The 25,507-nt window shown below is 37.2% G+C and overlaps 2 protein-coding genes and 1 long non-coding RNA gene across 7 annotated transcripts in view; 2 read left to right on the forward strand and 1 right to left on the reverse strand.

The window, feature by feature from the left end:
- Window positions 1–2,519, forward strand: part of ABCG5 (ATP binding cassette subfamily G member 5) — a 22,606-nt gene extending 20,087 nt beyond the window's left edge. For all 3 annotated transcript variants that reach the window (XM_072035748.1, XM_027454115.3, XM_072035749.1), the window contains 2 exons: window positions 296–408; window positions 1,558–2,519. In XM_072035748.1, coding sequence (XP_071891849.1) covers window positions 296–408; window positions 1,558–1,751 — 307 coding nt within the window. In that variant the 3' untranslated portion in view covers window positions 1,752–2,519. The remainder of the gene's footprint in view (window positions 1–295; window positions 409–1,557) is intronic.
- On the reverse strand, window positions 2,258–25,061 carry DYNC2LI1 (dynein cytoplasmic 2 light intermediate chain 1). 3 transcript variants are annotated; one of them, XM_072035751.1, is made up of 14 exons: window positions 24,625–25,061; window positions 23,735–23,846; window positions 22,669–22,703; window positions 22,038–22,107; window positions 20,944–21,032; window positions 18,898–19,084; window positions 16,665–16,733; window positions 15,591–15,668; window positions 14,144–14,220; window positions 13,710–13,780; window positions 13,155–13,252; window positions 10,761–10,853; window positions 3,865–3,943; window positions 2,258–2,469 (listed from the first exon to the last, which is right to left on the reverse strand). In XM_072035751.1, the coding sequence occupies exons 1-13, from the start codon at window positions 25,044–25,046 to the stop codon at window positions 3,878–3,880; spliced, it is 1,467 nt and encodes a 488-aa protein (XP_071891852.1). In that variant the 5' UTR covers window positions 25,047–25,061; the 3' UTR covers window positions 2,258–2,469; window positions 3,865–3,877. The 3 variants fall into 3 exon arrangements, with proteins under 3 accessions (XP_071891852.1, XP_071891851.1, XP_027309917.1); XM_072035750.1 differs by having other exon boundaries at window positions 2,258–2,472; XM_027454116.3 differs by lacking the exon at window positions 24,625–25,061 and adding an exon at window positions 24,033–24,192 and having other exon boundaries at window positions 2,258–2,472.
- LOC140002145 (uncharacterized) lies at window positions 3,951–14,064 on the forward strand. The gene is made up of 2 exons (XR_011808221.1): window positions 3,951–5,149; window positions 12,956–14,064. It is a non-coding gene; the product is annotated as an uncharacterized lncRNA (long non-coding RNA).
- Window positions 25,062–25,507: the final 446 nt, after the last annotated feature.

Raw genomic sequence — 25,507 nt, forward strand, 5'->3', positions numbered from 1 at the left:
TTTCAGTTTATCTCTGCAAAATGAATATAAAAAACTTCACAGAATTATTTGTGACTTCCCATAAACAACTTCGGACAGAATGCTATGACACTGCACAGTGTCATAAAGACAGAGACAACCTTTGTTGCTGTCGCCTCATTTAGCACTAAGACAGACTGTTTGAAAACCCTTCATGTACAGCCAAGAAGTCTTGCTGTAACAGGCTATAACCAAAGTTAAGAGATTGTTTTCATTTGGGGCAGAACTGGCTCTTGGAATGTAGCAAAAGACAATTTAACTTCTCTGTTTCTTATAGGACCATAGAAGAAATGCCACCACCTTTTAAAATACTCAGTTACCTTACCTTTCAAAAATACAGCAGTGAGATTCTTGTAGTCAATGAATTTTATGGCTTAAGCTTCACCTGTGGTAAGTGTGCAATAAAAAAAAATCTTTAAGTCTAATGTAAATAATTTTAATGAGATGTTGAGGCTTATCTTCCTTCTGCAACCAATAAAAGTATCCTGATAGCTTAAAGATTTAGACAACGTGTTAGCTGTTTAAAAAAAATCAGTGATTAGTAAAGACTTACTAAAACTCTGTATCTGCAAGCTGGAGAAATATTTGACTACTTTTTTTCCCAACTATTTCTCATTCTTTCAGTTTTTTTTTTTTTTATATTTTTCTTCTTTGTATGTTATTTTATTCCCCTTTGAGTTGATTTAGAAAGTAAACTTTGCAGCCTGCTATGTGCTTATCACAACTATTACACATAGAGTATCAACAGAATTATGCAATGCAGGATCAAAGATTGGTGAAGGGAGCAGTACAGAAAACACCTGAGCACATTTTTCCTCTAATTCTAGTGAAGCTTCAGTTCAAATGTGTTTTACCACAGCAAATACTGAGCGGCTTAGATCTCTGTCAGGTTGTGCTTTGCTGTTTGTGAGCAAGGTAAGGGGCACAACATTAGAATCAGGTTGGAGAGATCAGAAGGATGATGTGTATCCATCACCAGCAGTAAACTTACAGCTCTGGGCCTGCCCTAAGCTATTCTGGGCTTTGTAGCTAGGTGTCTGTGCTTGTCTCAAAGCAGAGACACATTCCATATTCTTTATTCACTCGCTGTTCGTCATCAATCTCTCCTGTTCCCTTCACTATAAGAAGGTAGGTGGCAACTGTTTGAATATGACCTGGCAAACACCTGTTAGAAAAAGACTCCATGCCTTTGGTAGTGACCATCAGCAGCTGATGGTTAATGTGAATGACGCAAGTCTTGGTTCTTGAGGCCCCCTCTAGACTACCTACTTGAAAAGCCACAAATCTTTTACTTAGTATGAACAAAACAGAAAGCTCCTAGTGTACCTTTGTTCATTTCTTCAAAAAAATAAGGCATAGATTAACTGCAGAAACATATGGATTCTCTTACACCCGAACAGTGGGACCTATAGCTATGAGCAGTAAGTCATTACAATAACGTTAAGGCTAGCTACATTACATGTAAGAGGTAGATACTGGAGCCTGAGTTTTAATTTTACCAATTAACCTGCTGAAGGAATTAATTTTTTCTTTTGACAGGGGGAGTCAACAGTTCTACAATTAATTCCGCATGTATATTCTCCCATGGCACCCAGTTCATTGACAAAACCTTTCCTGGTGCATTGTCCCGGTTCACAATGGATTTCTTGTTGCTCTATGCTTTTGTACCAGTACTTGCTGTTATAGCAATCCTGAGCTTCAAAATAAGAGAGAAACTTATTAGCAGGCAGTGAAAAAAGGTAGTAGGTCTGACAATATGTAATTTTAAATTTTACTTGCTTAATTTCATTATAGTTGAAGTCTCGATTCGCTGGATTTTAGATTTCAGAATTTAAATGACCATACATAAAAAAACACATTCATCTTCTCTTGTTTGTACTAACTGGATGCTTTCCATCTTGAAAAACAAGCTTCTCTTAAGAGGGTGAATGACTTCATGCTATTCCTTGTACCCCACTCCTAAATTAGCCATATCAACAGTATTATATCTTTGAAAAGGCTTTTGAATTTAATTTAGTCTGATGATGTTGTCATTTTTAGCAATATATCTCACTGGTGCTCTAATTCTTTCTCCAATTTTGTTGTTGTTATTTTTGTTTTAACCGTTACCAATAAGCCAAGGGGTATAATTGCTAGTAACTCTTTCTCCTAGAATTGTATTTAAAGTAGTATGCTTGGTTTTGATACCATTTGGGAGATTTGTAAAAAAACAGACTAACCGGTGTAAATAATGACAGAATCAAGAAATTATTTCACTTTTATCTTACACACACTGTCCAACCATTCCACCACTGAGTACAATAATCGTTATGATCTTTAAGCAATATAAAAGTTACCAAACATGTTTTAGTTGTGTAAATGATGGTAGATCACAGAAGACAGCTGTTATTATATCTGTTCGTTCTTCACGTTTATCAAGTTCTAAATCCCTTCTTGGAAGCACTTTGTGAACTACTAGGAAAAAAAAAGGTAATAAAGTATCAGTTTAAGTAGGGGAAAAAGATGTTTCCCTTTTTTTTTTTGAAGTGATATAATTTGTATCTTTATTTAAATTTTTTTCTTGTGGGTTTGCTAACATGTGAAAGAGTCTAATTTATCCAAATGATAAATAGAAGTAACTTCCCAAATTGAAAGACTAGCAGATGCAGAATACCTAAGTTTTATAACTTACTTTTCCTGTTCAAGGAAGAAATTATTTGTTCATTGAACAAAAAATGTGTAGCTAGTGATTACATTGTACAGATAAGTATACTTGTATCTTAAAATTCCATAATAAAATAATTTCAGTTTTGAGATTACACATTTTAACAGGGTATGAAATCCTCAAGTTAGTGCAACTTTTCCACTTAACTGTGAGGCCATTTTTTTTTTCTAATTATCTTTATATATAAATATCTTAAGTTACATCAGAAAAAGTAATCAGTGAACAAATATGTTAAAAACAACTAGAAAGGGATGGAACAGTACCCAATTAGTTTCTTTGCCATTTTTATGCCCATGTAGGGTTGTTCAGCAGGGAATATTCTTACAATCTGGTCTGCCAAGAGCCTGTTCAGGCATTTACTCTCTGACAACAAGTCTACAAGGCTTAGCTCTCAAAAGACACGTCTGGCCTTAATCCAGATCTTGACTTGCATATTCTCAAAAGACTCAGTCCAGCTAAATTATAGTGAGGAAATCCATGAACACAAAGCTGTATACAGTTTAGGCTAGCATTTCCCAAGTTTAGGCTGAATGTGAAGTAATTATGCTTCTACCACTAACCAAGTATCTGTCAAACTCATTAGAAACAATTTGTAGCAGTTGAATATTTGACAGGAATGTCTTGTCTTGAATTCTGTGCAGAGGTATTAAAATGCTATACAGTGCTATACCATTAATGGCACCGTAATACCAAAATGCTATACAGTGCTATACAGTGCTTTACCATTCCTGGTAAAGCAAACTTTTGAATTTTAGACCAGGTCAAAACTGGTTGAACTTCTATTTTGTTCTGCCAGTTTTTGTGGAACTGTTCTATTCAAATGCATCATCCTATGATGCAAATGTATTCTTAAGCTTTGCTTTTGAATCATATATGCAAGGAACTAGGAAAAGATGCCTAGCATACTTTATCATGTAGTTTCATACTTTGGATGTGAAAAAAATATTTGCATTTAATACACATTTAGGGCAGAATTGTTCAAAAAGTAAGTTGAGTAATTTGTTAGCAATTATAAAATAGGTAGGACTGACTGCTGCCAGTCTCCATATCTCTGAACAATTCTTCTCTCCCCACTTTAAAAAAAGTGAATTGTTAGTATAACATTAAAATAATTAATTTTGCAAATGTGAAACTGAAGATACCTTTAGCAGTTCATCAGTCAGGGTCAAAATCCATTTCTTTCCAGGATTTAGAGGCATTTCTTTTGTATTGTTCAAGCTCCTAAAAGAGAAGCACAAATACATATTAATTTAATATCCTTATAACTAAAAGTGATGAGATACATTAGCCGTCTAATACTCTAAAGCACGTACAAAAAACTTGTCACAGTAGGAAAAAATGTACTGTATGATTTTTATTTTTAACACAATTATACTACAGGTGCTGTACTTGACTACACTTGCAGGAAGATGATACTCTATTGAGGTAACTGGTAGACCTAAGCATGTACTGCTTGCAATGGGAAAAAAAAAAGGTCATTGTATCTTATCAGAAGAATGTACTAGCTATTAAATACAACACAAAATAAATAATTATGCTGGAATTTCTCACTGAGTTCAATTAACCCTAAGGATAATTTTGATCTAGTGTTGCTATGACTTACCAAGTCCCTTTAGTATTAAGTCCTATATTGTGGTAACCATCCCACGAAGGTCTGCTAAGGAGTATTATTTATTTATGTGCTTTATGTGCAAGTAAAGAAAGATAGATGTGCAGTCTGAAAGTGAGTAGAAGGCCACATTTAACATTTGTTACTTGAATGGCTTCCAAAATAAAATTTCCAAATTTAGACAGTCCATGATCTGTGAAGACACTAAATATTACCATGTAAATATATTGCTATGAATAGGACTGAGTAGGCAGAAGCTGTTTTTTTTTTTTTTTCAGTTGTTTCCATTACTTATTGAAGAATTCATGCAAACAGAGAGACAAAAGACATATTAAAATTATCTGCCAAAGCAAAAAGTAAATCCAGTTTCCAGGAATCACAGAAAATCACGTCTGTGTAATTATGGTTGTATTGGTACTGAAATAGCTTGGGATGATGATAAAGAAAATTTGGAGGTTAAAGAAAAAGGAAAAGAGCTGGACGTGAACAAGTGACTAGTATAAATGCAGCGAAGACCCTCAAAAGTGGACAAGTGTTTGTGATTCCTGTTCTGTTTTTAATGGAGTGGACTTAACAGACTGAGGTTTCTCTGTACATATACAGATACCAGTGACAAAATTCACACCCGGTGAATTTAAAAGAAGTATTAATTATCAGTCTCAAGCACTGAGGGAGGAAGAAAATGAAGGGCAGAGCAACAGAGAAATCATCATCTAAAAACTGCAAGGCAATTCCATTGGATTTTCTTTCAGGCAGTAATTTCAGCAGCTTCATCAGCAATGCAAAACTTTCAGGGAACACCACAGCTTTGTGAACAGGTAAGAGGATTTTTAATTAGTGCATATCCTTCAAGATGCTTGCAAAAGTCTGGTTTTACGGTTACATAATTCACAGATGACTAATGTAGAACAAACTGTATCCAGTCTAAATCTAGTTAAGTTGCATTGTTAAGTACAACCCCAGTACTACTGTATAGTTCCATCAGTAAGCCAGCCTTTACTCAGTATTTTCACTCCTTCATTATTAATATAAAGTAATTATGATCTTAGAATGTACTGAACTGTTGGCAAGCTTCCAACAGTTCGGTAGTAGAGAATACTGTGATCATTTTAAGAAGCACACGTATCCTATTTATGCCAAGTAAATAATTCCAATTCTAACAATTTCCTCCAATGCTACAGGGAAGGGTAGAAATGGACAATGAGGTTTTACACATAACGACAATGCTGTGAAGTTCAGGCCTATAGGTGATGCCCAAATAATTAGCCTCACAAATGTTATCAAGTCTGATTAACCTGTTTCAAGAAAGAGGTAGGTAACTTAGCAGAATTTATTTTGCTCTAATTTTAACTAGCTACAAGGTGATTTGATGCAAAGGCAATTCGAAGCTATAAAGTGCAAAAGATCAGAATCAGCCTATATTAAAACCATATAGCCATTCCACTGTGTACAGAAGTACAGAACACAAAATGATAAATATTTTAGAGATGCATCAAATTAAGATGACATTCAATGAGAAATGAAAGCATAGAAACCAAAAGGATTATATGGGAAGAAATTTACTGAAAAGAATCTTTAACAAATTTAGTGATTCAGGTAGGACAGTGCTGTCAGGAAAGGCTACTTCCTTAGTTCTGGTGTAAAACAAACTAGAATAGATTTCTATAGGTCAGCAATGGAAAAAAAAATATATATATATACAACAGCGTTCCCGAGACAATTTTGACAAACCCTACCTTCCTGCTTGTGAAGTCCCATATACCAAGCATAAGCAGACTTCTGAAATATACTGTAGCTATATAATCAGCTAAGAGTTCTTCTCTCCAAACTAAAAGAACATCCTGCAAAAAAATATCTCCCCAAATAAGCCAAAATGTTTTAAGATAGTATTAAGCTTCCTTTCTTTTCTGGGTACCAAGTGCAGGGTGCACAGATTGGCTTTACAGAAGCATTAACAATTGCAATTCAAATATGCCTTCAATGAGCTTTGAATGCTTTAAACATTACTAGTGTGCTAGCAACTTGTCCTAGATGTCTCAACACTGGCATAAAGGGGATTTTTTTTCTTTGTTTTTTTTTTTTTAAAAAAAGGAAAACTTAAAACTTCTGTATTTCTGTAAATTCTTCATCTGTCAGCTGGGGAAGATCACACCTATCTCATAAAGGGATTGAGAATAAAGACTTACCTGATGTTTGTGAGGCACTCAGATAAGATAACATTGCTACACATTCTCAGAGAAAAAAATTAATACTTTTGTGTTCATTGAAGTGTCTGAATGGCAGGTTGAGAAATAAGGTACACAAAGAATAAGGATGATGAAAAGAAATACTGAACAATTGAATTGAGACATCAGCAAAATAGTGTATGATCATGTAATTAAAGACAATACCATAATGTCTACAAACAAGGAGGAAAAATTAAGACTGTAGGAAAAGCCTTAATTGTTGCATTTCCCCAGTTCTGAGGGACTGGCTTTTTGTGACTTTAACTTCCTTTTTTTAAATGCAGTTTCTTACTGAATTTGCCCTCAATCTGGAACAGGGTAAAAAGCAACAATACTGAAACAAGGATTAAAAATCTTAACCCACTGAGCTTCAGTAGCAAGTTCAATAACATTGCTCTAACAAGGCTATTACACCAACATTTAAAGAAAGAAAGAAAAAAAAAAGCTTATGTTGGACCCATTTGGGCATGTTTTCTTGTGAAAACAAAAAAGCTTATTCTTGGCAGCTGAGTACAACCCTGCATAACTTTTCCTCCATGATATGAAGCCTAGCACTTCCCGTCTGGAGGAGACGAGATGCTCCTGATGCATCAGGTGATAAGATGATAAGGTGAGTGTCGTACTGCTCTGCCCAGCACCACTGGCCTAACCAAGGAGGTTCATTGCACAGTACAAAGTCCTGTGTTTTGCTTAAAGATTAAAATAGTCTGAAGATCTGCAACACAGTCATAGCAGAGCACTATGTGGAAGAAATAGGGCTGGCTCTCATGTGGGCTTATTTAGTCCCGATTGCGATCAGACACTGATGGAGTCTAATTAGCCATGGCAGACCTGACACCAAAGGTGAATTCCAGTTGTGAATGATCTGGTTCGTTAGGCCATTCCTATCAGGGAAAAATAGGACTATACTTCCTTGAAAGATGTCTTAGAACCATATTTTGTGAGCAACAGAGCTGTTTTCAATCCAGAATCTTAAACCAAAACAAAGCAGCAGTTGCATAAACTACAGACAGATAAATTTGATGTTTGCATGACTGATTAAAGGACTAGTGACAGAGTATATTTTAACCTTATTCTACATACAGTGAATTTCATATTAGCAGGTTTTTTCCCTTCCTGTCTTAAGAATTTACAGCCCTGTTCTTGGAGAAATTTTGCCGTTACTTCTTGTAAGCTAACACCAAATGGTACCAGGTATCTAATTCTTTGTAGAAATTTATTATTACTATATTTTTGAGTACTTACAGTGCTAGGCTTCAGCTAAAACTGGCATCAATCCCTAACGTCATATATTTGTGTAACAATGACTTGTTGGTACGAACTTTAGCACTGCGTGACACTGACTCCTTAAGTACCTGACTGGGAGGCTATCTGGTTCTCAGCTCAAGGTTAGCTTTATCATCCGCTTCCATGAATGAAGGTGCAGTTAAATGTCCAGATAATAAAGGATTTCTATCCTTTATGCAAATTCCAAGGAGATGCTGGGTGCTATATTCACTCTCATAGCTTAACTCCAGAGAATAAAAAAAAAAAGTAAACATTTGCAATAGCACTGTTTGACATAAATCATAAATCTGCACTTTCTATGTCTGTGGTGTATGAAAAAAGAAAAGAATTTCCTGAAAAGAATACTGGAAAGACAGAGCTGAATAAGAGAAACGTGCTCTGTCTTGAACAAAGGCACAGTGTAAAGGTAGCCTCAGAGTTTTTCATAACAAAAAGGTTTAGTAATAGCATGGTATGTCTCATTGTTCGCTTTGGAAAGTATTAAGGAACCAAACTAATTTAGTCTAAGAGAAAACATTCCCATGACTGAGTGCTGATAAGCTGAACTCTAACATCTACAGCCACAAAGCATCTCAGATAAATACTTGCTGACAGCTAGTATGGGAGAGCGAGCCAGGTACTTTCCTGTTGCTATATTTATTTTTTTTAAATCTGTCTTCTAATTTTATGCTCAATTTTACCTTTTACACTGCTAGAGTGTATCCTTCTGAAAGCTGATTTTATGTTAAGAATCATCGTAGCCAGCTCTGAAAAGGCACATTATTTCTTCATAAACCCTTGCTGCAGACAAACTCTTCAACCAGACTTCAAACAAACTTGGAAATCCCTGGAAATAGGACTATATTATCCAAACTACAAGGATGCATTTTAAAACTGGCTGCATCCAATGCTAAGACACTGAAAAGGTTCCTCACAAATGGAAGGCAACAGAGAAACAGCCTTGATTTTTACTGAACTTTGCATTGCCACAGTTATCTAGAAATGAATTACAGGATTATTTGCCAGTCCTGACTAAGGCTGAAATTTCACTTAGTCATGCACATTGTTCTATCAGATGCCATAACAGACTGTATTTTTTTTTTCCTGTTGCTACATTTGCGTTTATTTTTTTTCCCCTATAAGCTTATCTTTGAGATAAACAAGCAAACTTGTGATCACCTATAGTCCAAAGTAGCACATTACTTAACCGAATAAAATAACATGCACTTAAATTACTTCAATATGTACCCTGTCATTATATGAAACTTTCACATTGCATTACATCCCATGATTTCATTAGCAATATGTTGCATAGTAAACATTTTAATATACTGTTCCTCCTAATAATAGATAGCATGAAACTCCAAAGAGAATGTCAGACGTATGATGCATTTAAAATTTTGCTTTAACAAAATTAATAATATGCAAATAATCTTGTAATAACTGAACCTTACAATAAAGAGGTTTAGAAAATAGCTGTAGATAACAAAAGTAATTTTATCTTTAATACTCAAATTACTTGTAGCAGTCCAACTAAAAGAAGCTACTCTGGTTTGCAGTGCCCTTGAACAGATTAGTGTTCTAAAAGCCTGTCTCTTTTGTTTAAAACCAGAAAAATTAATCATTTCCTGTATGATTTAATCAACAAATACCAGTAACTTTTTTTTGCAAGACGGAAGTATTATCTCAAAATATACACCATAAAGTCATATTGAGATAGATATATTGAGTATAAGATTACATTATAAATTCCCAAAGCCACATGCTTTACAAATTGCAATGTTATCTAAGACTGCTCTTGATGTAACAAATTCAGAATTGATGCCTAAGTTAACAGGATATTACAGGTAATGTGCAAGTTCAAAGACTGCATAGGATTCTTTGAATGGCTTTATTCTTTTACATTATTAATGCAGTTCTTTGGATGAGGTAACTACAGGTTTATGGCCTTATGCAATCTAACCAAACTCCACAAAAACTTGATAGCAGTAATAATCTGATCCTTTGGCTTTCTTTTTACAAGCATGAAAAGAAGAAATTTGTTGTGGTATTCTAGGGTTCATTGAGATTGACTGCAGTGCACCTCAGTAAAACTGCCTTTCATCTTAAGAGGAGTGGTTTGTAAAAAGTATGCGAGACCAAGGTTGGTACAATCCATCTTTGAAAGGTCTCCCCTACCCATCATCTTTAACCACTGTTATAAAAACCTCTTTTAAGCACAGTAACTTAGTACACAAAGAAGTTAAATGACATGCAGATAGCCCACACAGAACCTCTGAAAATAGTGAAACATTTCTCAGTCATTCTAGCAATGAATTTTCTGCACATGAAACAAATGAATCTATAGGAAATACAGAATTTCCAGAATAAGTATGCAATATTCTTTCCAAACAAAGAAAACTATATAAATCTTGGATTACATGTAAGTTTAACAGGCCCATACCTACGATATTGGTAAAACCTACATTTTTCACTTGTGTGATGTTATACATTGATATCTATATGGCAGTGCCATAGCATTAGCCTAGTTCATCACACAGTGTGTGTTAATTCACTACTAATGAATTCTGCTAACCAATGCCCAAATGAGAGCACAGGGTGCAGAAATGAATAAATTACAGCCAAGAAAGTTTCACTGCTTTGTTTCAATATTGTTCTAGAGAAATAATTCTGGAAGAGAGCTAGAGGGGAAGTTTGAATTACTTCCAAAGAAACCACAAGAGCCAAAGCTTTTGAAATCTAACAATTCTCTACCCACTACACGTCTACCACCACCAACAGCAACAAAAACCATAACATATCCAAGCTGAAGAGTCCTTGAAGAAAAGTTGAGATTATTTAAAGGCAAAAGGCAAAAACATGTATATTCTACAATTCGGCAATGCTTGTGTCTCTGGAATACCTGACTGTGAAGAGCAATTGAACAACAACAACACACCTGTTTTTTCTGAGCTCTCATGACATCAACTTCATGCTCTGCATATTGTGAATCTTGTCCAGGGTCTTTGGTAGCTTGTGAATCAGAGAAACTCTAAAAGAAGAAATGAGAGAAACACACAGGGTAAACGTTAACAAGATGCCACCATGCTATACATCTAATGAAAGCATTCTGCTTGTAATAGAAAGGCATTAAAATTCTGCATTTATGGAAGAAAATTGAAGGTCACAGATTAGATAAAATATAATACATTGTCTTGGATTGATAATTGATAAGAACAGTGCAGCTAGATCTTAAATGAAGAAAAATATTCTTACTGAGTGGTTGTTTATTATTCTCTCCTCAAAAAGCAAATAACCTTTCTGGCCCATGACATCTGGGTATAGACAAGGGTACTTATGCCAGGAGCTTTAATACTCAAGACCGTGCTTCATTTGAAGCTACCAGAAACATTATTTCAGTATCTGAGAAGCACTACAAGAGTTAATTACGATCTTTTGGCCTCTTTTGAAACTTGAAAGAGCAATAAGTTTAACTCCAAAAAAAAAAGAAAATACAGTAATAGAAAGAAATATTATTAAATAAGTTTTTTTTTTAAATGTTGTACTGCATGTCTCCTCACTCATACAAATAACAGAATAAAATAAAGCAGAATCAAAACAGGCATTAGAAGAGATGATGGGAAAAGGAATTCCAAATGCATAAAAAACACTTCAAACTTTAAAGCGTATTTTGGAACCAAAAAAGAATGGAAATCTACTTGGAAAATCTTTAATTTCAACGCTTACCTTAGGACACTGAAGGACCCTGCAAGATGAGAAATGTTTTCAGACATATCTAAAAACATTCAAGCTGTGCACTTAAATGGCCCAAATGCTTGTTTTTTTGAGTAAGGGGTTGTTACTTGGAATTATCTTACCCTTTAGAAAGGGCCAGGAAATGGTGTCTAATTTCACGCTGCATCTGCAAAGGTTCCACAATATATGGCACAGAGATACAAGCGGATGGCAGTAACCATTCTGGTTGTCAGCAATAAGTAGCTAACAAGGCCAGATGATAAATCCGTTGCTTTCTGGCAGATATATCTACCTGCAGATTTGAATAACTGGCATAGCATTAAAGTTACAGTCAGAACCAAGTCCTGTGTGGTACTTCAGGAAGTCAATTTAAATAACTTACAGGTCTATTCCTATGGCCAGAGCACTGCAACTGTCCAGGAACACATATGGACACAGTTCACATCCCATGAGCAATGATTACTGTCAGCTGTTCTGAGGGGGGTTCAGGAGTTCGTGGGTCCAGAATGCACCCCTGAACTGAGAATGGCATCTTGATGATAATTTATTCTGGTCACAAACCAACAGAAATAATTTGTAGGCTTTGATATCAAACAAATGAGGTAACGAAGGGGTAAATTAAGACACCTTCTCACCAAGAACGGAGATCCGTAAACTAAAAACTAGAAAGAGCCCCGTTGGTGAAGTGTAACTTGAGGCACAGTTTGGTAGCCCTAACTGACTTCCTCGCATGCCCAGATAAGCTGTAGGGGCAGAAAATGGACAGGGATGAAGAACTGTGTTACTAAACTGTGATACAGTCAAGTATACAAGGAGAAAGCACCAGCCTGCATTTGCTCAGGTCAAATAGAATATGATTTTGTTACTAATGGCAGCAATTACTTTTATTCAAAAGAAGTACATGGGGGTTTGCATCTTGCAACCAGAAGCTTCTGAAATATGTACAAGATTTATTATTGTGTAGGTGCCATGAAATACTAATTACTTTTCAAATCCTAACACTTTCTATAGACTTCCCATAGCAAACCAGCAGATTTTGGTAAGGAATTCTAATATACTTGCCTTTATTCAAAGCCTCATGCCCTACAAGAAACACAAGAAGTAGCTTGCTGTAGCCTTGAAGCATTCTGTGTTAGGTCAGAGGTTGGACTCGACGATCTAGAGGTCTCTTCTAACCTAGAAATTCTGTGATTCTGTGTGATTCTGCTCTTGGAAAGTCCCTGTTTTTCGGTTTAGCCACTTGGGCATATGGCACATTATAAAATGCCAAAAAAATGGAGCTGAGAATAGCTTCTCTCAATATAATGAATTGTATGCAATGAATAATGACATTTTTCCATAATTTTGGAAAAAAAAAACACAGGGTTACATTGGTACTTTCATTATTCCTGTATGTAGGAAGGTGACTGAAGATGTAGAAGCTAACCAAACCACTACTGCATACCAACCTCTCTCTTTTAAAAATGTATGAATTAAAGAAGTTGGAGGAAACAGAACTCCTAAATGAGACCAAAATTCCAGTCATTGGACTTGAAAGACAAAAATTACTACTATCCTAAGAAAAAAGAAGCTCTGCAGCAGACATGCAAACACCTACCTCGGGAGGAAAGGTCTTCTCAAATACTTTTTTCCACAGTTCCAAAGGAGTGTTTGCACGCATCTTTCCAATATCGCTATCAGAGGTGGGCGGTGGCCCTAAGGATTTCAGCACAGCACAGAATAATGCAAGAATGTTGTTGTTACTACATGAATTACCAAATCATTTTGGCTAATGATCCATCTAATTTAGTATATCATGTTCTGCAGTGACAAGCTGCAAGAAGACTTGAGAAAACACTGATCTCCCACCATGAAACAGGCTGGGTGGTACTGTATATTATATTTTCTTTTAGATCGAAGGTTGATATCACAACAAATTACTGTTTGATGTAGCCCAGATACTTCATAAAACTACGTAAAACAGCACAAATAATTCTGAATAATATAAACTATGAATCACAGTTTTAATTTTTTAAGCCTTTGCTTCAATGATGAGTTAAAACAGACAGCAATGTGTTATAATTCCAACTTTACTTTGTATCTGCTTAATATTTTTTTTCTAATTTTCAAAAACAAGTAAACAAGAAACACAACGAACATCAAATGTCCTAACCTATTTGGCTCAGGGAGTCCATGCCTGCTGGTATAAATAGAGGTTTGTTGTGATCCACTGACACAGACTTACTAAACAGAAAAAAAGAAAATAAGCAAACATTTAGTAATAAACTAAAAACATTACATTACTCTAGACAAGACTAGGCTCTTATTGGGCTTTGCATGCAAATATAGGTAAATAAAGTCTATTCAATGCTAGTGGTGACCAAATTTCTATTCTGTCAGTTTGGGGATCAAAACAAGGCATTACTGCTGTTCTACACAGAGATACGGAGCTGAGACACGAGTAAAATGCCACAAACAAGCATCTTGCAGAGAAGATAATTTGAAAATAAAAATCAAAATAAAAGTGTTCTGGTGATTCAAATGTTTTTATTAGATACTTCAAGACTCTGGGCAAGACAATTAATAATCGGACAATAATTATGTTACCTTCTCTCATAGCCAAATGCCAAGTGATTAATAAGAACACGGGCTTTCAGCTGGAGAGCCTCAGATTTACTGGTGAACTACATAAATGAGAAAAAGTATATATTATGATCTTCCATCACAGAAACGCTACATTATGTCATCTGTACAGAGGATTTCCGATACAGCATGGTTGATTTGTGACACCAATAAATATATATATTTATATCTATCTATCTATCTCTCTATACATATGTATGTTTCCTGGATTTACTAGAATAAAAATCTCACCCTCCCTTTCAAAGCATAGCAAGAAAAATATTTTAAAATATTGATTCACAACTTTTGAAACATGCATGTTAAGATACAAGAATCTTTTGCCCAAAACTAATGAGTTAGTAAGATTTTAAACTACGTTAAAAATTATCCAGAATACCACAAACACTTAGGAATGTATTAAGTAACTATAAAAGTGTTCACACATAATAAAAGCAGTTCAATAACAACAGAACCAGTACAGATTTCTTGGAAAACACCTCCCAGAATATCTTCTCAAGCAGAATGCTTATTCCTTTCTAAGGTATTACATATCCTAACAGATTCAATTCTTTGAGAAACAAGTCAGATCTCTCCTGTGGGAAATGAACTTTCTCTCACTCATTTCAATGGGGATCAGTATTGGTATCCAAAAATTTTTAGACTCCTGGTTTTTATTTTTTAACTAAAATAATACATAGATACTTTATTATTTTTTAATTAAAGATAGTAATATTCTCGGTTAAAAGATGAATTCATACGTCAGCGTACAAAAGCTGTACAATTTTACATAGATTCAAAGGGACATGCTGTATGTACAGCAATTTAAAGCAAACTTAAGTTGTTTGGCAACCAAAATAAGGCACTATCACAAAAAGGCTTTACATAAATGGTGATTGATAAAGTTAGAACCATCTTCTGATGCAGAGAGGAACTAGGAGGCAGCTGTTTTGGGTTGTGAAGCTGTGGTAATCAGGTACACCTAAACTGCTGCAAAGACATGCCCTTGGAGCCAAGTTTTTTAGCCTTCAGAAGCCTGGTCATTAGACCTACATTCATCGGTCTACTGAAGGGAGCAGTCCTCTAACGCCACCTAGGACAATCGCTTCCTCCTGTCATGCTTTCTTATACCAACAAAAACTTTGGCCAGCCACATAGTAAAGTCAGTACAGCAACTGAGTGGCTAACACATAACCATTTTTATTTAGTTTTTGCTGACACTGGAAATTAGGTATGTTGCTTGTTAACAAGGTATATTCATCTATCCCCTGCCAATCCCTGTAACCCACATTGCATATGAGCTCATTAAGAAAGCTATTGTAAAACCAATTAAGCCCTATTTTCTCTAAGAGTTTTGCATTTCTATTTTTTACAACATTGTTTCATATCATAACTATTGCTCATCTTTCCTTAGTTAGAAAATGAAGATACATACCACCAATGATGCTCCATAATAATGCGAAATAAATCGAAGTGTCTTGCTTACTGTTTTCCTCATTTCAGAGTCAAACTCCTAAAAAAAAAAAAAAAAAGTTGATATTGGAACATATGCATTAGAAACAAAAAAACAAAATATAACAGCTAGAACTTTTCATTTTTTTGTATAAACTGCAATGCAGTTAGGCTACAATATATGAGGCGTTCAGCTGTCAGCATAATTATATTGTAAGACAGAGTCAGTAACAGCCTACTCTGAAAAGAAATGTCACAATTTTCCTTTGTTTCTTTTTTACAGAGGGAACATAATTCAGGCAAAATGTTAGTCTAGAAAAAGTTTCTTAATTGGGAATGTGTATTCAATTTCCAATTAATTTATGTTTCTTTTTGTTTTAAAATTTTAGAAGTACTGCCTTCAAGAAGAGTAAGAATTTTCTTCTTTTTGTGAAAATATTTAACTTAAAAGTTAACATTTGGCCATATGTTCTTTACATTCTAATAACTGTCAGATTTGAGAAGTGCACAAAAAACCATTTCATTTATGTTCCTTTAATACAAGATCATACAGATGGCCTTCCCTGGAGAAAGGAGGCAAAAACCTGGTACCAGTGAAGCTTGCAGGAGTCTGTCTGTAGACCCCAATGGCATTAGGCTGTTCCGTGTTTATTATATGAGAGTCACTGATTTTTACATTTTTAAAGTGTCCAGGGCTCAGCATAAAGCCTCGGTAATAAAGAATTAAATCAGAGGGTCGGCCTGGTATCCATGTACTGTCATCAGAGAAGCAGAAGTTGCCAGTACAACAGCTGAAAATCAAACAGACTGTTCTAGCTTCTCATGATCAAGTGCCACTTCAAAAGTGAGTATGCATTTGTTTGGGCTTTTAAAGTCCTAGGAGAGAATCCAGCAGTACCACATTTCTTTCCTCTCCCTGCTAAAAGATGCAATTACTCACTTGTTTGTAAAAACTTGAAAAAGCACTAAAAAAAAAAAGTTGCAGAACAAAATGATAGTTTACTGTTGTTGCTGTCACAGCTACCAACAAAAACACAAAAATAAAAAAGTGACTTACATGAAAAATATCGTATTTGCTTCCAATAATCACCAAGGGTATGGGAAAAGGGTCAACCAACTCGTAATCCTATTGAACAGATACATGACAGTTACGCAGTGTAAACAAGCTGTAGAATATTGCAACAGTTCAAACTAAAAGGGGTTATATTAATTTACAGGAGACAAGGTTTATTCTTTCAAAACCTTAAGTTGGATGAATGAACTTCAATTCTATATCCACACCATATTCTACAGTTCTTTCATTTGCTTGTAAACAGTTAGGAAATAATCCCTCTGAGCAGTCACAAAACTCAGCGCCATGAAAAGGGCTTTTGTGGTGTATACTCCAATTCTAACATTAGATGGAAAGGGAAGAGGGCAAAACCCTCTCATTCGTTTGCAGACCTACCACCAGTTTTGATTAGTGTATCTGGAAGGCTTTTGTGTAGTCCACGTGAAATGAGACAATCCCCTTGTGTCAACACTATGACAGTCAAGCTGCATTGGTTGCACAAGAGTGGAAAAGAAAGAAGTCATAGCAGACGTTGACCTAACTGTTCTCTTCTAAACCTGCTTACTTCACATGCAGGAGAAGTGACAAGATGCAAATACAGAAGATCCTGTACTTTGAGGGGAAAAATAATGGCTTCGTCCCTACGCTGTCAAGGTAAAACCTCTGAGCAAAATTACCATAACTTAAAATTGGATGCATAGAACACAGAACTGAAAAAAATAAACAGGTGAAGCGTTGGTTTCTTGAGAAAAAAATAATTAGAAATAACATCAGAAGCATTAAAACTGGCATCCAGCCACCTTTAAACAAGGTCTGCACTTGATAGATACATGCTTTAACATCATAGCCAACAATACTTTATCCAGTCTAATGGAATATATCTAATCCTTCAAAAAATAATAATGATAAATCAAACTATCAAACAGAAACCCTACAGAACAACAACAACAAACAAGACAACAAAGGAAACCAAACCAAAATCTTATCAATTCTTCTTTATCACAAAAATGTTTCAGCATAAAGGAGCAAATAAATTTTTCCTTGAACTGTCATTTACGTTTTTGATTATAAAAGATGGTATTTCCTCCCACAAAATTGACATAATTTTTTCCCTGAACAGTGATGAAGGTTTCAAGAGAACCCAGTAGCAACATAACATTTTGTTTACATCCTTCCTGATTTTGATAATGAAGGCTGAATGGAAACCTGAGAGGAGAAGGTATAATTGTGTTCCCTACCGGGCAAGTATAACAAGCCTTCTCTTCAAAGCAATTAGTGGCATTATGCTTTTTGCTACTGAAAAAAGTTTGCAGTTTTCCAATTCATAAGCTCTACATGTAAAGTTGACATTGTGGTCATGATTTGTTGCTGAGTGTGTTTGTAGGTATTTTCTTTTTGTGAAATACCTTCTCTAAAAGTGAAAAACAAAATCATTATCCAGCAGAGCTCAAATGCTATACTCTAAATCTATAAATCTACTGAGTGTTGCATAGGTTGCTTTCTCGAAAAATGGAGAAGTTACTTTTCAATATAAGCATTTGCTACATTACATTATATAGAAGCTACAGTAACTAGATTTATGTGCCAAGCCTTTGAACTGTTGAATACTTATTTATGCATTATATATGCACAACATTTGCAGAGGTTTAATGCACAATGATTTTTCATTTCTATTGCACATAATCTAGTTTAGCTTTTCCAGAGATTTAGTTAGCAATTATGTTTAAAGGACTGATGTTAACATTTCTGAAACTTTATAATTTAATTAGTTGTCAGATTATCAAAAGGCATTGAGTTTGTGATAGACATTTAAATAAATGCAAAGTATATAGTCATGTTGATGGCTGTTATAACCATATTCTTTGCTTAAATTTGTACCTTCAGCTAGTCTCTTGCTAGATGACTTTTGTACATTCTAGTTTTCATCTTCATTTTAAAAAGATGAGGGGGGAAAAAGCAAACTGCTACTCTAAAACTATTTCTTTTGATTGGTGTAACATGCCATAACAATCACATTAGATATCTAACAAAAAGATATAAGAAACCTTCTTTCCTTGTTTCTGCTCTTATTGAATTTTTATTAAATTGCTATAATTTTCCAGTGAACAGGTTCATCTACATCAAATGGATTTCCAGTCATGCATAAAAATCTAAAAGAGTTGTTTATGATTTTCAAAAGCATTATCTTTAACTGTATAAAGGCCTGTGACATCTGGAGAAAATATTAGAAGTAACTTACTGGATGATCCTTCTGCAGACTGTTCCGCATCCTCTGTTTAATTTCAGTAGCTACTTCAGGATTTGTTTTTTCCAGTTTGGCTAAAATTTTATTCACGTGGTGCCTGATGGCCTGCAGAAGATTCTCCATGGTAGTCCAGAGCTCATTAGGTTTGGACAAATCCAATACAAGAACTACAGCAAACGACCTATTAAAAAAGGCATTATGTGGTCAAATTTTCAGTGCCTGAGACAATTTACATTTTGATACACAACCATAACCCTAATACAAATGCTGAAAGCAACAAATGTGAAAATACAAACACTAAAATAGAATCAAATGTGACAGCAAAGGCAGATGGCTTTAAAGCATGCTCTGAGCACTGAGCAAACCTCTCCATCTTTTCTTGTTCAGAACTATTACTTTGGCAACTTTCCATCAGAGGGTTTGGAAGATTCTATATATAAAACTTTCTGTCCAGAGACTTTGATACAAAGAAGTAAAATATGCAAACATCCTGATCATATTCAACTTCTACCTGTGTGACTGGGCACTTCTGCTGCCATGTATCTTGGTCATCTCTTAAGTATACACTCCCCGTTAGCAATGTCAGCAAATGGTCAGGATCTTTCTTAACCATGAATTTATTAGAGATTTCTATACTTTCATTATTCTTGTAATATTAAATAGAAAAAGCTGGTTAAGGGGAATTATTCTGTGTCATGGATGGTTCTGGAACCATATTAGCTGGAACCTCAAATGAGCATATCAGAAAGTCTTCTGAAAGACAGAATGGCAAATGGAAGAACTCAGAACACTCAAAACCAATTACCAGGCTTTTAAAGGTGATTATAATGAAAAATGTTTATATATAAACTCCTCTCCAGCCACAGCCCTGCCTCCCAAAACTCCAGCAGTATTACAATACAAATGTGAAGGAACACATTGGAAATGCAGAAAAATGACTGGATGTAATGATTTTTCCCCACTTCCATCCTGACAAGAAATAGGGGATTCCAGACTAGAGTGATTATCAGAAAACTACAAAGCAAAATAAACGTCCAATTTAACTTCGAAACACTGTGGAAGAAGTCTGGTGAAAAGTCTCTTGGTGCAACAAAACATAGTTCATGGAACTTTTAAACAAGCAAACTCCTTAACTGTAGATGGACAAGAAAATCAGTGAAAAGCTCCTATACTTAAGTACTTGAGATGGTAGAACTTCTGAGTAATAAATACATTAAAATATTGTCTTATGAACACAGATGATCTTAAAGAACAGTGTGGCTCACTCATCAAAGAACCTTAAGATTGCACACATCAGAAGATTCCTTTATCAATAAAATGGGGAGAGAAGACTGACAGAGGTGGAGCTCAGTTAAGTTCATTTAATGAAAATATGATCCTTGATTTTTGTCTCCAGGACGCTCTAGCATCAAAAGGCTTCACATGCTAGAAGTGTTTTTCTTCCATCTTAGTCTCTCACTAAATAACAGCATTATCTCGATAGCCAGAACAGTAGCAAGAGTATGTGATAAAAATTGTATCCTTCCCGTTAGTACTATTTTTTAATAGAAGTTAAAGCTCACTACCAAGGAAATATAGCAATGCATCATAACACAAAGGTAACATTTTTGATCCGTTTCTCCCCTTCCAATTGCCACTCTACCTTCCTTAGCTAGAAAAAAAAAAAAAAACAAAACAAAACAAAAAACAAAACAAAACAAAAAAAAAAAAAACACAAAATGGCACCCTCATTGTATTCTCATTTCTTGATGCATTTTTTCTTCCTAGGCTATTCTACCACTCTTACATATTATTCTCACTGTATTCTTTTCATTCTCTGAATTTCTTGCTTTTGTCTTCAAATCAATTCACCAGTTTCAGTCCCTCTCAGAAACATCGTCTCTCATATCTGACCTTGTTCTCATCGGGTGGGCACTTCACTTCCTAAAAATCCAGAGATTTTTAATAAGCAGTCTAGTGAATAAGTGGTCTAGAGGTTTATTTCTGCATGAAAGACAGCTGAAATTAACACAAGAATTGTAATTAATATTAATCACTTACCTTATGTTGTTGCTAGTGATTGGTATTTGAATCAGTTCTTGTAACGAGGTTCCACCACCTAGCTCCCAAAAGTGAGCTGTATCTTTGGGCTGCAAAAGAGTTTCTTTATGTTAGAAACACACACTTCCATGCAACACCAAGAGAAGATCTTGATTCTGATAAGCTGGGTTTTCATGCAAGTGACTCAGAACAATAACATGTATTACTTCACCAGTGTTTTCTAAAACACCAAACGTGTTCAAGAAATCCCATACAACACTTATTAAATACTCCTGGCATGCCTATGTCCATCTTGATGAATGACTGCTTTAGAGTGAAGAAGTCAGGAAGCAGCATAATTAACAAAAAACATTAAGAATATATACGTATGTCAGGTTTTCATCCCTTTCTTTTAGTTTATTGTAGTTCAAGACTAATGCTCTCAATCAGAAAAATAACAAATCTCTACATTCGCATTTAGCTTCTGGGAGAAGTTTTAAGTGATTTTTATCTTTTAGACCAAGTCAGATTTTCCACTCCCTGCTTCAGTAATAGAACAACAGCAAGTAGCTGCAGCAATAGTTACTACTGCTGAACAGTGTAGTGATCAGAGTGGAGTCAATATTCCCATTAACATATTCTGCAGTGCAAAAGTTAGCGATACTGACACGTAACCCAAAACTTAATGATGGTTTAACATCCTCAGAGATGACTGTGTCTCTCATAAATCCAGTTGTAAGAGACATCCCTTTGTTTATACTCATTTCACATTTTAAAGACAAAGTTCAAGGCATGCGTCCTATGCATCTTCCTACAGTTGGAAAATAAATGCATTCAAACACAACAAACAAGGTAGATTTTATAAAATGAAACTGATTTCTTTGTGTGATACTTTGGTCTCAGGTCTACTGCATTCTAGTGAAGGGGAAAATATATTGGAAATTAAAATAGAAAATTAAAATAGCTAACTTTAAGAAGATAATATTAAAAAAAAAAAGTTTTTCCCCACAAACAATAAGCTAAAAATCCCCAAGATTCTTACACATAAACTATATATATAAAATAAATAAATACATACATACATGTTAAGTAAACTACACTTTCTGGGTACTCACTGCATTGTGACTCCTTGCCCTTCTTCCAAAGGTATACTCCAAAGCTAATGTTGGCTTTGGAATCTCTTCCCTATCCAAGGAAAAATGAAATTATTTTGTCAAGATCCTACAATAAGGATAGTTCTACTGTTACTATAGCATAGTCCAGTCTCTTCAGAATGTGGCTTAGAAACAGCAATGCAGAGAAAACACTCCAAGAGGACAGATCTCTATTTCAGTTGTTGCCAATGACAGGAGAAAGAGGAGCACCAATCTCAACCGATGGCCATTTCGGCACTCTCATGCTGGAGAGGACTGGAGGGGGCAGCTTGACAGGTAGCAGTGATAAGTTCGATCTACGAGTGATCGGTGGGACACAGAAGACAACATCTGTATGCATGTATGATGAATTATCACACAATATAAAATTCGGAAAAAAAACCACACACTTTAATAACATAAAAATGCAAATGCTTACAGATCATTATCAACCCCTGGCAAGTAAGTAACCAGATTTCAAGACTACTGCTACTAGTTAACAGGATTTTAAACAGTTCTCTTTTACTGGCAACTGTTTCTTATGACATCTTTTATTATGATTATCCTGTAAGTATCCACAGTTGAAAAATTCTTCTAAAAATTTCACACGTACCTCTCGAGACACCTCAGTATAATAGTGGTCTTTCCCTGGAAATTAAAAGCAAAGAAGTCTACTGCAGCATCATTAAAGCGTAAATAGTTATCACTAAATGAAACTTATTATTATTTTAATATTCCAATAATAAAGTAACTGAAAAGTATAAACTTGTGTAATTGTTTGTAACCTTATAGTGGCAAGTTAGCTACCAACTTTCTGTCAGCATCAAGCTACGCTACCATTCTTACAGAATGATGGAGATGACAAACACAGCAATAGGACCAGGGTAGGTAAAGTTAGACATTAGTGATCAACCTGACCAACTCTGTCTTTAATTATTAAAAATATGCCAGCTTTCCACAGGGTTTGCGTAAGTTATTACTGACGAGATGGAAATAAAAAGAATGCTTAAGATACAGATGAACACACGGAAAAATGTCTTTGCACTGTTGCACTTCAGACACTATGAGTACAACGTCACTGTGAAGGGACGAGCATTTCTACAGTTCTACTCCTCTGTCAATTCCTATCTCCAAAATCTGTGAATTTCGTGTAAATCCCCCCAAAATTACATTTTGTAATTTAAAAAATATTTTAAAGGTTGTTAATTACAAGTTGTATGTATACCAATACTCCTGAAGTAAAAATGTCCTTATAACTGCGACTCACTTGGTCAAAAAGGCGAGTATTTTCTGATTTACTTTTCAGTTAAATGCTAACAAATGACAAATATGAAATTACTGAATACCAAATTTGGGGGCAATGAGGTAAAACAGCCCCGGTCCCGTGGCACCTGGAGCTGGCCCCCTCGGCCAGGCCCCGCTCCCACCTGCCTGAGGGGCAGGGGCAGAACCACAGGCGGGGCGCCAGCGCCTCTAATTACAACAAAACCGGCAGAAGCGCACTTCAATCGTTTTGTTCAACTTTAACGGGGGGAAACTTAACAGCGCGTCCCCCAGTTACAGCCAGGAGCTTTCCTTCTGGCCGCGACTTTTCCGAATTTTAACACCCCCTTCCCGCCCCCCCCACCCCCCTTGCCCTGAGGCAGCGTCGCGCAGGGCGGGCGCGGCCCCGGCCTTACCCCGAGCTTGCTGCCCACGCACAACACCGCCTGCTCCCGCACGGCCCCGCCATCGTCGCCGGGGCTTCCTCGCCGCTCCGCCTCAGCCCGCGCCGCGTCCCACAGCGTGTCGCTACCGGGAAAGCCGCGGCCGGGGCTCGTTAGGGCGAAACCGCGGCCACGGCCAAGGCCCCGCCCACGTCTGCCCCTTCCCCGGCCCCCCCACAGCCTCCCCTTCGGCTCTGGGGTCCCGGCACCGAGGCGCGGCGACCCCCGGCCGAGCCCCCCTCCCGCGGCCCCGGGGGGCTCCCCCCGTTACCCGGCCTCGGGCATCGCTCCCCGCCGGCCGGGCCCGGCTGCCCGTCGCCATGGGGACGGCGCGGGGCGGGCTGGGAGCTGTAGTTCCGCGGGGCGGGGGGGAGAAGCCGCGGCCTTCGGCCCCTTCCAGCCTTCGGCCCCCGCAGCCTCCGGCCCCCGCAGCCTCTGCCTTCGGCGCGGGGCCGCTCCCAGCTCCACACGGGAGCGCCCCAAAACCGAACCGTGTCCCGCACAACTGCCCGAGCACCTCCTGAGCCTGTCCCAGTGCCCGACCCCCTCTGGGTGCAGAGCCTTTCCCTAACCCCCAGCCTGACCCTCCCCTGTCCCAGCTCCATGCTGTTCCCTCGGGTCCTGTCGCTGTCCCCAGAGAGCAGAGCTCAGCGCCTGCCCCTCCGCTCCCCTCGTGAGGGAGCTGCAGGCCGCCATGAGGCCTCCCCTCAGCCTGCTCTGCTCGGGGCTGAGCAAACCAAGGGGCCTCAGCTGCTCCTCATGCGTCTTCCCCCCATTTCACCATCTCTGTAGCCCTCCTTTTGACACTCTCTAGCAGCTTTATATCCTTCTTATATTGCCATGCCCCAAACCGCACACAGTACTTGAGGTGAGGCTGCACCAGCGCAGAGTAGAGCGGGACAATCCCTTCCCTCAACCCGCTAGCGGCGTTGTGCCTGATGCACCTCAGGATACAGCTGGCCCTCCTGGCCACCAAAGCATGCTGCTGGCTCACGTTCAGTTTGCTGTCAACCAAAACCCCCCGATCCCTTTCTGTGGGGCTGCTCTCCAGCCTCTCATCCCTCAGTCTGTCCATGTATCCAAGGTTGCCCCGTCCCAGGTGCAGAATCTGGCACTTGCTCTTGTTAAATTTCATACAGTTGGTGATCACCCAACCCCCTAATTCGTCAAGATCTCCCTGTAAGGCCTCTGCCCTCAAGGGACTCAACAGCTCCTCCTTAGTGTTGCCTGCAAACTTCTTTAGAATACATCTGAGTCCTGCATCCAGATCGTTGATAAAAAACATTAAAGAGAACTGGCCCCAAACTGGCCGCTGTGTTTTAGTTGAATATTTCACCTCAGCCCTAAGGCTGTTAATAAACTCGGGTGCAGTAAAGCTGTGGGATGACCTCACCTCATGAAGGGGATGTAGGAAGCAGGTAAACCTGACAAGTCACGAGTGTTGCCAGGCAGGGAGGTGACCCACAACCCAGAAGAGCAATTGGAGCTGCCTTCTGTAGCTGAGTAGCTGCTTTGTGTCCTGAGAGAGCGAGGTAGAAAAAACAAAATAAAACAATCTCCTGCCTGTTTGATGAAAACCAGGAAATGGGCCTCACTCAGAATTTACTCAGAATTCATCTCAACTCCATCTGTCCCCAAAGAAGGCTTATGTAGCAAGAGACAGACCCTATGTAACACTTGTTCATAAGAAATATATTTTTTCTAAGTTTAATTTGCATAATTATTCAGTTGCAGCTCCAGAAGTCT

This window comes from Anas platyrhynchos, chromosome 3 (assembly GCF_047663525.1).
Source record: "Anas platyrhynchos isolate ZD024472 breed Pekin duck chromosome 3, IASCAAS_PekinDuck_T2T, whole genome shotgun sequence".
Classification (NCBI taxonomy): Eukaryota; Metazoa; Chordata; class Aves; order Anseriformes; family Anatidae; genus Anas; species Anas platyrhynchos.